This window comes from Sinocyclocheilus grahami, unplaced genomic scaffold (assembly GCF_001515645.1).
Source record: "Sinocyclocheilus grahami isolate Dianchi unplaced genomic scaffold, SAMN03320097.WGS_v1.1 scaffold21.1, whole genome shotgun sequence".
NCBI lineage: Eukaryota > Metazoa > Chordata > Actinopteri > Cypriniformes > Cyprinidae > Sinocyclocheilus > Sinocyclocheilus grahami.
In genome coordinates, this window is record NW_015505200.1 from 2,746,675 (window position 1) to 2,759,054 (window position 12,380).

At 35.7% G+C, this 12,380-nt stretch overlaps 1 protein-coding gene across 1 annotated transcript in view; it reads right to left on the reverse strand.

Moving 5' to 3' along the window:
* LOC107558273 (V-type proton ATPase 21 kDa proteolipid subunit-like) overlaps positions 1-2,647 on the reverse strand; it is a 9,501-nt gene extending 6,854 nt beyond the window's left edge. The window contains exons 1-3 of the mRNA XM_016241908.1: positions 2,487-2,647; positions 1,194-1,242; positions 934-1,017 (exon numbers count right to left, since the gene is read on the reverse strand). Of these exons, the coding sequence (XP_016097394.1) occupies positions 934-1,017; positions 1,194-1,242; positions 2,487-2,556 (203 nt within the window). The 5' untranslated portion in view covers positions 2,557-2,647. The remainder of the gene's footprint in view (positions 1-933; positions 1,018-1,193; positions 1,243-2,486) is intronic.
* Between the last annotated feature and the right edge of the window lie 9,733 nt (positions 2,648-12,380).

Here is a 12,380-nt window from a genome sequence, read left to right on the forward strand (position 1 = left end):
CAATATTGATTTGGGGGTTTATATGAATGCGTTTCTGAGGTGAACTGACCGTCTTCAGAAAAGTTTATGTGGTATTTTCTTTTAATCTCGTCTCTGTATAGTTCATATTAATGCAATGTTTCAGCGCAGTGCTGCTTTGTTTACAGCAATAATAAACAAGGAAACGCCGTATGTGGTGTTCCAGAAGCGCCTCCTGCTGTCAGAGAGTGAATCTGTGTCTCATTCAGAGCTTCTGTTTGTTTCGTTCAGGTAGTATAATTTCACAAAGCTAGTCAGAACATTCTGTTTTTGCTTCAAATTGGGTTATTATTAAATCAAATTATGTATATAAAATTATATAACTAAATGACATGAAATAATATAAATGATATGTATATGAATTATATAACTAATTAAATAACTAATTACAGATTTAGGTTAATTTTTCTTCTTTTTAGGAAACTAATCAAAGAAAAATAAACAAATTCTACTGTTTCTAATATTCCTTTATGTTGCTCAAAAACAAAATATATTGTGTTTTTTCACCCAGTCATTTAAAAATAACACATTTTAGAGCTGTAACGACAATACCGTGATATTTTCGCTTAAGGTTATCATACCGTCAAAATCTCATACCGGCCCATGCCTACTCTATGGCAAACGTGCGGGGGGAGGGCTGAGCCCATTCGGAACCACGGGAGCCCAGAGGGGATGTTAAAGAGAAAACCGATTTTCATTCAATCAAGTCGACGTAAACTACACATTCGAGTTAATCGATAAAATCGATTTATCACCCAGCCCTAAAACCAACAAAGAATCACAATAATATAATTATATATGATATTTTTGCCATATCGCCCACCCCTAACTACAACATGTCAAAATTTCCACCAAGTTTTTTTCTGAGTTGTCAACTTCTGTAAGAGACTAAAAAGAGGAAATGGACAGCCTCACCATGCAGCTCCAACAACAGATAGAGAGATGGCCAGGCCAATTCCAAGATTAGCCCACATAAATGGAGAAGTCTCTGTTAAAAACCTGCAACACAAAAGGTTAGGTTAGCTAGACTGCATCGGGAGCATTTCATTCATCTCAAGTCTTAAATTAGGTCTTGTGAATATCAGAAATGTTACTGTAGGGAACAAGACAAGTTGTACTTAAAAAAATAAAAAAATAAAAAAAACTTTAAAAAACTGGTTTTACTGAACACATACCATGCTACATCAAATCGAAATCCAAGGTCAAAAATCGTATAGCAAATACCTGTGAAGGGGGGGAAAAGAGAGACTGGATTAGTAGTGTTTGAGTTAAGGGCTTAAGACAAACCAGAAATGTAAGTTTAAAAGTGACAAAATCTATACCTAAAAAGAAACTCATAGCTTAAATTCGAGGAAAATTAAACACAGTGTTATGTCTTGTAAAATGGCATAATCTGAATAAATTACTTCAGAGTTATGTGCCCTCTAGAAGCTTGCAAGTGAACGGCATATTATTGTGCCATCTCAAAGAGGCACAAAATCACTTTCACTGACTTTTTCATTAACTGTTCCCTCCTGGTGGAACGACCTGCCCAACTCAATTCGAGTAGCGGAAACTACTAAAAACACATCTGCTCCACCTTTATTTGACCCTCTAACTCTAACACTTTCTATTTTAATTCTACTTTATCTTCTTTTTTTTATTTAAAAAAAACAACAAAAAACAAATAAACACTAGCTTTCTATTCTAACGTTACTTGTTTTTCTTTGTGTGTGTGTGTGCTACGTGTACTGCGTTAGGCTAACCGAGACTTGTCATTTGCACTAATATATTGTTGCTCTTTTGTTAGTTTTGACTGCTTTTATTGTCCTCATTTGTAAGTCGCTTTGGATAAATGCTAAATGACTAAATGTAAATGGCATAATATGGATACACTTTTTTCTGCAGAATCACAGAGGGCATATGTGGAAGCTCACAGTCATGTGAGAGCCATCTTCCTCATTTGGTCATAAAACCCTGCTCAACTACATTATAACTACTATAAAAATACACAGACTTGCTACATATTGAACTAAATTGTCCTGCTCTTCTGTGAGATTACAGCCAATGTGTGGAGAAGAACCGATGAAAATACAGACAGCCTAACTTACCAGACAAACATTTCAACTCCAACTGACATAATAAAGACGTTCTTTGTCAGAGCAGTATGTCTTATTCTCATTGACAGCCTTAAAAATGATTGGTACTTTCTCTGTAACTCCACTTTCAACTGTTTACACGAATATTTTATGACAACAGCCTTTAATACAATTACAATTACATTTAAATTCATATTTGACGTAGTCGTGATAGTGTATGACAGCTAACGTCAGTTTAGCCAAGCCAAAAAAAAAGGCTATCCGGTTAAAGAGACATGAGAAACAGAAAAGAATTAGAAACCTAGCCATGTACGAATCAAGTAAACACGATTCTATGAAGATGCGTGTGTTATTTATGCGCCTATGTCAGCTGGTCTCATTAGCACTCACCGACGATCAGGATGGTCGCCCAGAAGGCCAAAGTGACCCCGGTGTATAAAATTGCGTGCCCGTTCATCATCCACTCCACCAACAGCGCCAGTGTTGCTATCTAGAGGTTCTAACGCGAATACACCTAAAGCTACTGTGATGTTATTTTCTCTTAGATTGCTGTATTTTGAAGAGAAATTACGAATCAAGTAAACACGATTCTATGAAGATGCGTGTGTTATTTATGCGCCTATGTCAGCTGGTCTCATTAGCACTCACCGACGATCAGGATGGTCGCCCAGAAGGCCAAAGTGACCCCGGTGTATAAAATTGCGTGCCCGTTCATCATCCACTCCACCAACAGCGCCAGTGTTGCTATCTAAAGGTTCTAACGCGAATACACCTAAAGCTACTGTGATGTTATTTTCTCTTAGATTGCTGTATTTTGAAGAGAAATGGATCCCTGTGAGCCCTTCGAAGCGGCGAAGGCTGGAAATCCTGCATCCAGCAGAGAGAGAGGAAGGAGCAGTCAGCTGATCATGTGACGAGCTCGAGCTGTGCACGTGACTCAAAACGTCCTCTTTCTTATTCTTCTTATATTTTTACGGGGGTTGGCATCCAGCGTATTGGTGCATTACCGCCACTTTCTGCTCCGGAGTGTGGATCAGAAAAGAGGTTTACAGACTAAATCACCCATTCTCCCACCTTTATCCCGACACATACAGGAGCGCGGGGCACAAAGTAACGCGGGGTAAGTTGTAACACAGGTGGTTTAAATATTTCCATACATGCTAGCATAACCAAATTTACAGCATTTACTAGTTACTATATCAACAATTTAAGTGTTTTTTTTATTAAATAAGCTATGTCCCAGTCTTAGCCTAACACAATTTCTTCTCTCCGATTTCCACTATCAACAATTTTATGTTTAACTTCCCTTTGGATTTGATATAAGTGCCTACCTTTCCCTTCTCAGTCCCACCTCTCTTGCCACTTTTGATTTATTCTCTCCCATATTAACGTCCTCTTTCTGATCTCCGATCAGCTCATATAATACAAAATAAAAATAATGTATGCATTTAGCAGACGCTTTTATCCAAAGCGATTTACAGTGCATTCAGGCTATACATTTTTCACCAGTATGTGTGTATATATTGGTTTCTCTTTGATTTGAATAAACTCTGATTGAGATTATAGAGTTTGGAAAACGTTTTGGTCGATCTAATTAAAAAACCAAGGAAGTACAATTTAAACATATTTATAGAATTTAACTGCTCTGCTAAGCGATATTTTACTATTTACATTATCTATCTATCTATCTATCTATCTATCTATCTATCTATCTATCTATCTATCGGAGAAAAACTGATTGTAAACAGCCAGAATAAGAAAAAAGATGAATAAATGTAAATTTGTATCTATTTATTGTAAACTAAAAACTGATTGTAAGCAGAGAGAAGAAAAGAAGAAAAAGAGGAAGAAAATATAATAAACAATATTTTTGTATAACTGTCAGAAAAAAGAACAACGTACTAAAGTATAAAATAATTTTGATTTAAACTCATTGTAGTTCATCTCTCAACCAGTCGACGGCAGTAAATTCCCAATAATGCGAAAAATCTATATTCAAGCTTAGTGTCGGGAGAAAATCCATTGATGACTTGCCATCATCATTCTAAACTTCAGGGAAAAAATCCTCACACGTCCAGTTGAATACCACTTAGTCTGTTTAATGATGCTTAACTGGAGGTGCAGATGTCATTTCTGAGGACAGCATAGTTTTCAAACAGACATCAGACATTACTACTGATATATGCTCTGTGCTCTCGGAACTGTGAATTCTTGTGAGATGGTGAGTAAACAGATCAAATATGTGTGAGATAGTTTCGATGCAGACAATTTGTCAGTCACACATTGATATAAGCTTATCAGTTCCACAAATGGTCAACACATAGGCACTGTGGGAGTCTTATTTTCAGGATGCTGTGCTTCACACCAATTGTCTGTCTGTCCCTGAGAAATTCATCACTTTAGCCAACAGTTAAATCTATGGCCAGGCTTTCATTAGCTTTCTTTCCTTGTGGCAAAGTCAGGCTTTTTCATTTACTATTGATAGTGTGCCTGGTTCATGAGGGCTGCCTGGAATCCATCCATCGGTGTACATTGGGGGGGCCAAAAAACTCAATATTGCAATAAACATTTCATATGCTGAAATAGTTCACATTGAATTTTAATAACTGACTTTTGAAGTCGTTTAAGGTCAATCCCATTCATGCAATTCATAATTTTGTAATAGCAATGTCATTGAGCCACAGCCCTCAGTTTCTAATTAAGTGTGAATGTGTTTGTTTTATTAATTAGAGCTATTAATGGTGCTGTAAGAGATTACAGCTACTTTGCTAATCAGACGTCGTCTCTCTAAAACCCAGCCCTCCAAAGACAGATCAGCAAACCCGAACACATCAAAGGTAGCACTCTCAAAGCAGAGTGTTTTATGTTTGGCTAAAAAAACATGGCTTTTTTGTACTGAAATACAGCTGAAATAGAACATATTAAATAGTAGATTAAACATAAAAAAAAAAAAATAGAAATGCTGTTTGACAACTAAGTGAAATAATTACTAAAAGTTACTAAAATAAAAATACTGAAAGATACTGAAATAAAAAATAAAGCCAAACATCAATATTAGCTAAAAAAACATGGCTTTTTTGTACTGAAATACAGCTGAAATAGAACATATTAAATAGTAGATTAAACATTAAAAAAAAAAAAATAGAAATGCTGTTTGACAACTAAGTGAAATAATTACTAAAAGTTACTAAAATAAAAATACTGAAAGATACTGAAATAAAAAATAAAGCCAAACATCAATATTTAAAAAAATGACAAAACCACATGACAAAATGACTAAAATGTAAAGTAAATTAAAATCAAAACCAAAAAGAAAAAAGAAAATAAATAATAAAATAAAAATTAAAGTTAATTAAAAATGTTAATAAATACTACAATAGTACATAAATAATATAAAAATAAAGGGACATATTTTTCTGTGATATAAGTCAAGTAATAGGGCCATTTTATGCATGGTATTCCAAAAAAATATAAAAAAATAAGTACACTGCGTAAACAGAACATCTAATTATGAATTATGAAAAAAAATTGTTCACATTGAAGGTCTTCTAGAATAAAGATAGGATCGACAGCACATAAGGTGATTCTCCTGTTATTGAATGCATGGTAATTTTCCAAATCTTCAGGGCATGATAAAAGATTTATGATTCATTTTCTATTATTGAATGCAAGCTGTGCGATTACGTAAGTTTGCACTGAATTCCATCCAACCAAAAGATTGCATTTGTCCTAGAGACAGCCTGAGTCATCTCCTATATAATCAGTTTAAAACATTACATAGCTGGATGGGGGACGAGAGACTATTTAAATGAAATATCTCCCTGGGTTAAGTGAGGGAAATTGAAGTGCAAACAACAGTGTAACCAAATCAATGTCCTAAGTTTGTTTTATTCATTCTAGGCACATCTCCACAGCTAAAAACCAGAGAGCAAAAAGCTTTTCAGCTTTAGTAAATAGGACTTAATGAGTGTCAAAGCCTGTGAAGCATATGTGAGTGAAAGTCACAAAACAAGGGTGCATCTGAGAGTACATGATGTATGATCATTTTAACATCGCTTGCCTGAAAGGAACACATGTCCGATATCAGCAGGCCTGGAGCGGCAGATTAATAAAAGGCTGAATGATGCAAACTTGACGTTTTATTCCAGCTCATCCGGAAGTGCTGTCGTGTCATATCTCTGCCTTCTGAGCCAAGCGGATGGTGCATACGGACCCATGTGTTCTCAGTGTCAGGCCACAGAGATTCTTCAGCTCTTTGTGCTAGATTAATTAAGAATCTCAGTAGTGAGCTGTTCGTCAAGTTTTAATTAAACAAGGGCTCACAAATCCAGCATTAATCTTAAATCTCAGCACTTAAAAGCTTCATACATGTTTTGGATAGTTTCTTTAAGAAAAATGAATACAGATAAGATATCATTACGGTAGCCTATTTCTGCCACAGGGTAATAAATAAAGGTAATTGTATATTTTTAACTCATGAGTCTGACTTTTGTTCTTGCAATTCAGTATTGAATCAGATTTGTGTGATATAAACGCACAATTCTAGGAATAAAAGCTTGAACTGAGAGATATAAATTCAGAATTCTGACTTTTGTTCTTGCAATTCAGTATTGAATCAGATTTGTGTGATATAAACGCACAATTCTAGGAATAAAAGCTTGAACTGAGAGATATAAATTCAGAATTCTGACTTTTGTTCTTGCAATTCAGTATTGAATCAGATTTGTGTGATATAAACCCGCAATTCTAGGAATAAAAGCTTGAACTGTGAGATATAAATTCAGAATTCTGACTTTTGTTCTTGCAATTCAGAGTTTACATCTCACAATTCAGAGTTTCTATTTCACAATTCTTACATTTTTTCCTCACAATTTTTCTGAATTCTGATCCTACATTTCACAATCCTGTTTTGTTTCCGCCATGAAGGTTAAAAGATTTTTATATCAAACTTCTGACTTCTTTCTCTCCATTGTGAGTTTATATCTCACAATTCAGAAAAAAAAAAACACACACTTGCAATTCTGACTTTCTACAAATTTTGATAAAAATTTGCAATTACCTTTTTTAGTTTTTTATCCTGTGGTGGAAACAAGCTTCAGTACATCATGATGTTGGTGGAGAATGATATTTTGATTACACATTAAAATGAAGGACACATGAAAATTGATCACAAACTGTGAACCTCGTTCACCCATGCAGTAAGGAGAAAAGGATTTTAACCAGGAATGTGATTTGCATTTTGACATGTCCTTGAATGAGAACTCGAATGGATGGTCAGCTCTTTCCAGTAATAGTTTTATGACAAACAAAACCAGCTAAACCACCTCATTACAGCAGACAGACATTTTTTCTTGCAGCGCTGCAGGTAAACGGTGCCAGCGCAGCTGCCTTGTGTTTTTAAATTGGGTGTGGTGTTCAAGATGTTTAAGGATCTGGGCTGCTAACTGAAAGGATGTGGATTCAGTCCCAAGTATGTGAGTAACCCATCTGGAGAATACTGTCACAGAGATCACAGTCTGACCTGCTGCAAGAAGCTCCTTGCAATTATTTCACTATCGCTTTAGGGGGAAATCAGCTGCAAGACAGCCAGAAAGCTGTGCTTCACAACACAGTATTTGTAACAGCTGAGAAAAAACCTATAATGAGAGAGTATAGATTGAACATCTCAGCTGCACTATTTGTCACAGGTCCACTGATTGCTTTTCCAAAGCAGATCATGTTTCTTGCATTAGAGTGAATATCCCCTGCTGCTAAAGTCAAAATGTAGATAGCAAATAGATTTTTTTTTTTTTTAGATTACTTTGTTGAAAAAAGGAAATGCAAATGTCTGCATCATTCTTAGATTTTTTTTTACCTTTGTTACTGAGCTGTTTTAGATAATTGATGGAAATTTAAGATCTGCTATTTTTGTACAGAAAAGAACAACATAAAAGACACCTGAATGTTCATGTATACTCCCTCAGATGCGGACCTTCTCTTTGCTTGTGTATACTCTATTTCCATTTGTAGATTCTGAGCTGTCCTTTTATGTTAAATTTACAGAAACACTCCTGCAGTGAATAGAAGGGGAACAAATCTTAACAAGCAAAGAGAAGCGATGCCTGAAATAAATCCACTTTGTTGTGGACAGAGAGTGAGAAGAACAACTACAAGGGTTCATTACTACGGAGCGTGATCAGTCAAAAGGAAACAGATGAGCTGCATATATTTCCACAGTATGCTGAAATATAACAGTGTTATATTTGCTGCTGTACATGTGAATGGTATAGAAATCCCAAATTCAAATAACATACAAACAACTGTCAGTCCTGTCTCTATTGAACAGAAACTAAAAGTGGGATTGCATTATAGCTTAGAATCTGTAAGGGCTCCTGTTAATCATGAAAAAAAATAAATACTTTGCTATTGTTTTGTGTATACAGAATCCACATCAACATACCTCAACAAAAGTGATGTCTGAGTATGCAGATGAATGGAAGTTCACAGGTCGAACCATTTACGCAACAACAAGAGTGATTTTTGTCTAACTATTGAATTCTAGTCATTAGCGATGATTAAGAGGTAATTTTGTTTGCAACTGTGGAATGAATGTTGAATGAACTGGTAGATACAACAAACATTATGTGTCTGTGCACCACATCATATATTTGCCAATTATGTTGGAGCACTAACTAGTGTCACTTAATAATCACTTAATTGCTATTTCCTATTTATTCAGTATATCGGAGGGGTGAGGGGTTATTATTTAAAAATAAAACAAAGACCCCAACGCAAAGCACTTATTGCAAGCTATTGACTAAATTAATATGTGGGCATGATTTGAGATTAAATTATTTGATCTATATTTTGAATTCAAATTTCTGTTAAGAAAAAAAGGCCATTCCAATATTGGGGGGGGGGGGGGGGGGGTGTACAATTAAATAATATTACAGTAATATTAAAGGCCCCCGTATATTTACGCATTTTCCATTATCCACCTTATTTTTAATGCAAAAGCAGGTGCATAAAATTTTAACTTGAACTAAGTGACTTTAACTCAAGCCTCCATGGTTAGCAAAAGAGCATAAGAGACCAGAGGCCTTTTTTTTCTCTCGAATGGATGCAGCTTAATGAATCAACAGCACTGGTATTAAACTAATATTCAACATTAAACATTCGATTTGGATTGATCAATATTTTGAATTCACACCAAACAAATGCTGTTTTATAAGAAAAGTCACAGAGAATTTTGGGACAGGTAGAATTCAGTTTATGATACTTCTAATTCATTTCTATGCAAACAGCGATGACAGAAATCCGCTTCCAGTTATTTTTTTGCTGTACAAAACAGCTTTTTCTGCTGCTTGATATTACAAACTGGTATTTCTTTTTTATATATTGTCATAATTATAAACACACTGGCTTGTAGTGTAAACCGTTCACATTTTACCTTACTTATTTACCTATAGTGGCTAATGAATCGGAAGTCTGGCACACTAACAAAAAAAAATAGTTTACTTGCACACTAAAAAATAAGGTGGGTATGCTGTTTTCCTCGTGAACAGAAAAGTTGGCCTGATATAGACGACGGTGAAACATCTAAACTCGCAAATCCCCGACTGACCAATCAAAATCGAGTATTCAAGAGAGCAGGTTTTATACACAGAGTATTCTTATAATAAAACCTTCTAAACCATCCATGGCTTGTGTATATCTATTTATATGCAAACTGAAATGTTTAATTAATGCAAACTATCCACCTTTTTCTTCAACTTGGAAGTAAGCCTATGGGTAAGACTTCCGGTTCATTAGCCGCTATAGGTAAATAACGAGGAGAATAACAACGTGCAGTAAACGGTAAAACTGTTTGCACTTCTGAACAGACATTTCTGATTCCTTACTGTGACATGTTTTTAAATATCTAGCCTATAAAATCTAGCAAAGGCTCTGCTCTCCAGCACGATTAGTTTTTTTATTGTATGGACAAAATCCACTTTATTCAATCAATCAATCAATCATTCATTAATTCATTCCACAGAAGGAAGAAGACATGGGTTTGGAATGACATGAGGTTGTGTAAATAAAATTTTATTTTTGGGTGAGCTCTTCAGAAAATGTCTGAAATCCTTAATACCACCCCTATAGGGAAGGTGATATGTTTTTAAACAACGTCATAGATTTTTCTTACATAACAGTGACAGCTTTATCACTTCAAGAAGGCTTATCCCTACTTTCCTACTTCATCCCCCCTCGCCCAAGTGGAAAAATGTGCTGTTGCTGTCAGATCTCGATTACCGAAAATCACATTGTGTTTGATGCAAAACCAACTCAACTAAATCAAAAGAAGGAAAAAAAAAAAAAAAACACACACTGTAACGGCATATTTTTTGTTTTCAAGCAAAGCAAATTTGAAAAGTCTACTAAAAACATATCTTCTTACATTTTTGGTCATAGACTACATATGTTGAAGATATACGTTATTGTCAATGTTATTGCCTAAGCGGTAGGCTGAAAAAAAAAAAAGTTTATAAAAACGTGGGCTAGCCTATATAAAATTTTAATAACAACAAACATCATATTGTTCCCTTTGTTTTGCGTATGCTCGTGTCGCTTACAGTTAAAGTCCTTCTCTGATTTTATTATTGTTTGCAAGGATTCAATGTGCAATATTTTAAATATTTTGGGGTATTTTGCATGGTCTGTTATTGGAGTAGTGCCGTGTGGGAGTTTTAACTCCTATTCACTGGGAATAAAAAACGTGTAAACGTTAGGCCTATTTGGCAGTTTTTACTTGGAAAACCAGCTATATTTTTCTGGCATTCGAATAACAATGGATAAACCTGAAATGATAGAAGGATTGGAGATGAATTTAATTTACAAATAAGGTTGGAAATGTGCATACCTTTAAATCGACACCTGCCACGGTGTTTCTTATTTGTCATCTGTGATCCCTTTTGAGTGTCCTAAAACCGATGGGGGTGGGGGTCTTATCACTCAGCATACCCGGTTAAAAACTGCTCTCTAGTTCCTATAATCAGCATCTCTTCAACTGAAACAAATCACAGAGGCACTGTGATCAAATGGATAGTGCTGTTGAAACCACAGGATGTTTCAGGTACTTACACACCAGGTTGCATGGCCTCAAGCCCCATCTACCATCAAGAGGCCGCAAGACATTTTGAGCAATGTCATTTCAAACTTAGATTTATTCATACAGACAGAAAAGCTAGTTTTGTGAATTTTAATTTGGGGCCACTTCATCGCCAATTAGCAAGCTCCGTAATCATCAACATTTCCAACAGAATCCATGCCAAAACTACTGCACACCTTTTTCCAAAGCTCTTATTCAAGCAGGTAAATGCGTTGGTGTCGGTGAGTTAATCAAAGCATTTCGATTTGAAAGAATTCTCAGTAATAATTACTTTGAAGTAGCTATGCTCTTTTCACCACTGTTTACAACCATCACAGCTAGTCACATGAAAGAGCCACAATAACACTGGTCATTAGAGAAGAAAAAATAAAAAAAATAACACACGACAGGCCTGTAAAATGTTTCATAAATATAAGATAGTACTTATTTTAATGATTCATCAACACGGCTGGGATCCATTTGCAGTTTTATTTGAAACTTAATCAAACAAGCAGAGGTCAAGACACAGATAAGGCAGTATCGTAGGACAGAACGGTGATCATAGACAGACCTGAGATCGGGGCAGGCAGATATCGTTCAGAAACTGAGACAGTCTTAGGTCAGGGCAGGCGGCAATCCAATGTCGATAGTCCAGTATCCAGAGCACAAGTCCAAGGGGCAGGCAGCAAATCAACAAGAGCCAAAGGCAGGCAGCGGTAATAACAGAAGGCAGTCCAATGTAACCAGAATAATGCTCAGCGATGTTCACCAAGGCAAAACAAGACTTTGCAGAGAATCTGGGTGAAAGAGCTCATTAAATAGTCTAACGTAATGGGGAACAGGTGTGGGAGAATGATCAGTGACAGGTACAGGTGTTGCGTCTGGACCACTCAAACACACAATATATATTTTGTTAGTTAGATTTAACAAATACTCTGTAACACCCCAGGAAGCCGAACAGGCCCCTGGTTCCATAACAACCCTGACACCAGATCCTTTTACGACCTTGTGGAATGTGAGCAGAGACTCTCAGCTGCATTTTCCAGAAGCAAGAGGCACAAATGCACAGTAGATTTTTCTCCTAATTAATTCATAGGAAAACCTTTCTTTGAATGAACAGTGTATCCTTCAGGTCATTGGGTATATTATTGTCATCATGTATTTTGTCTTTGATA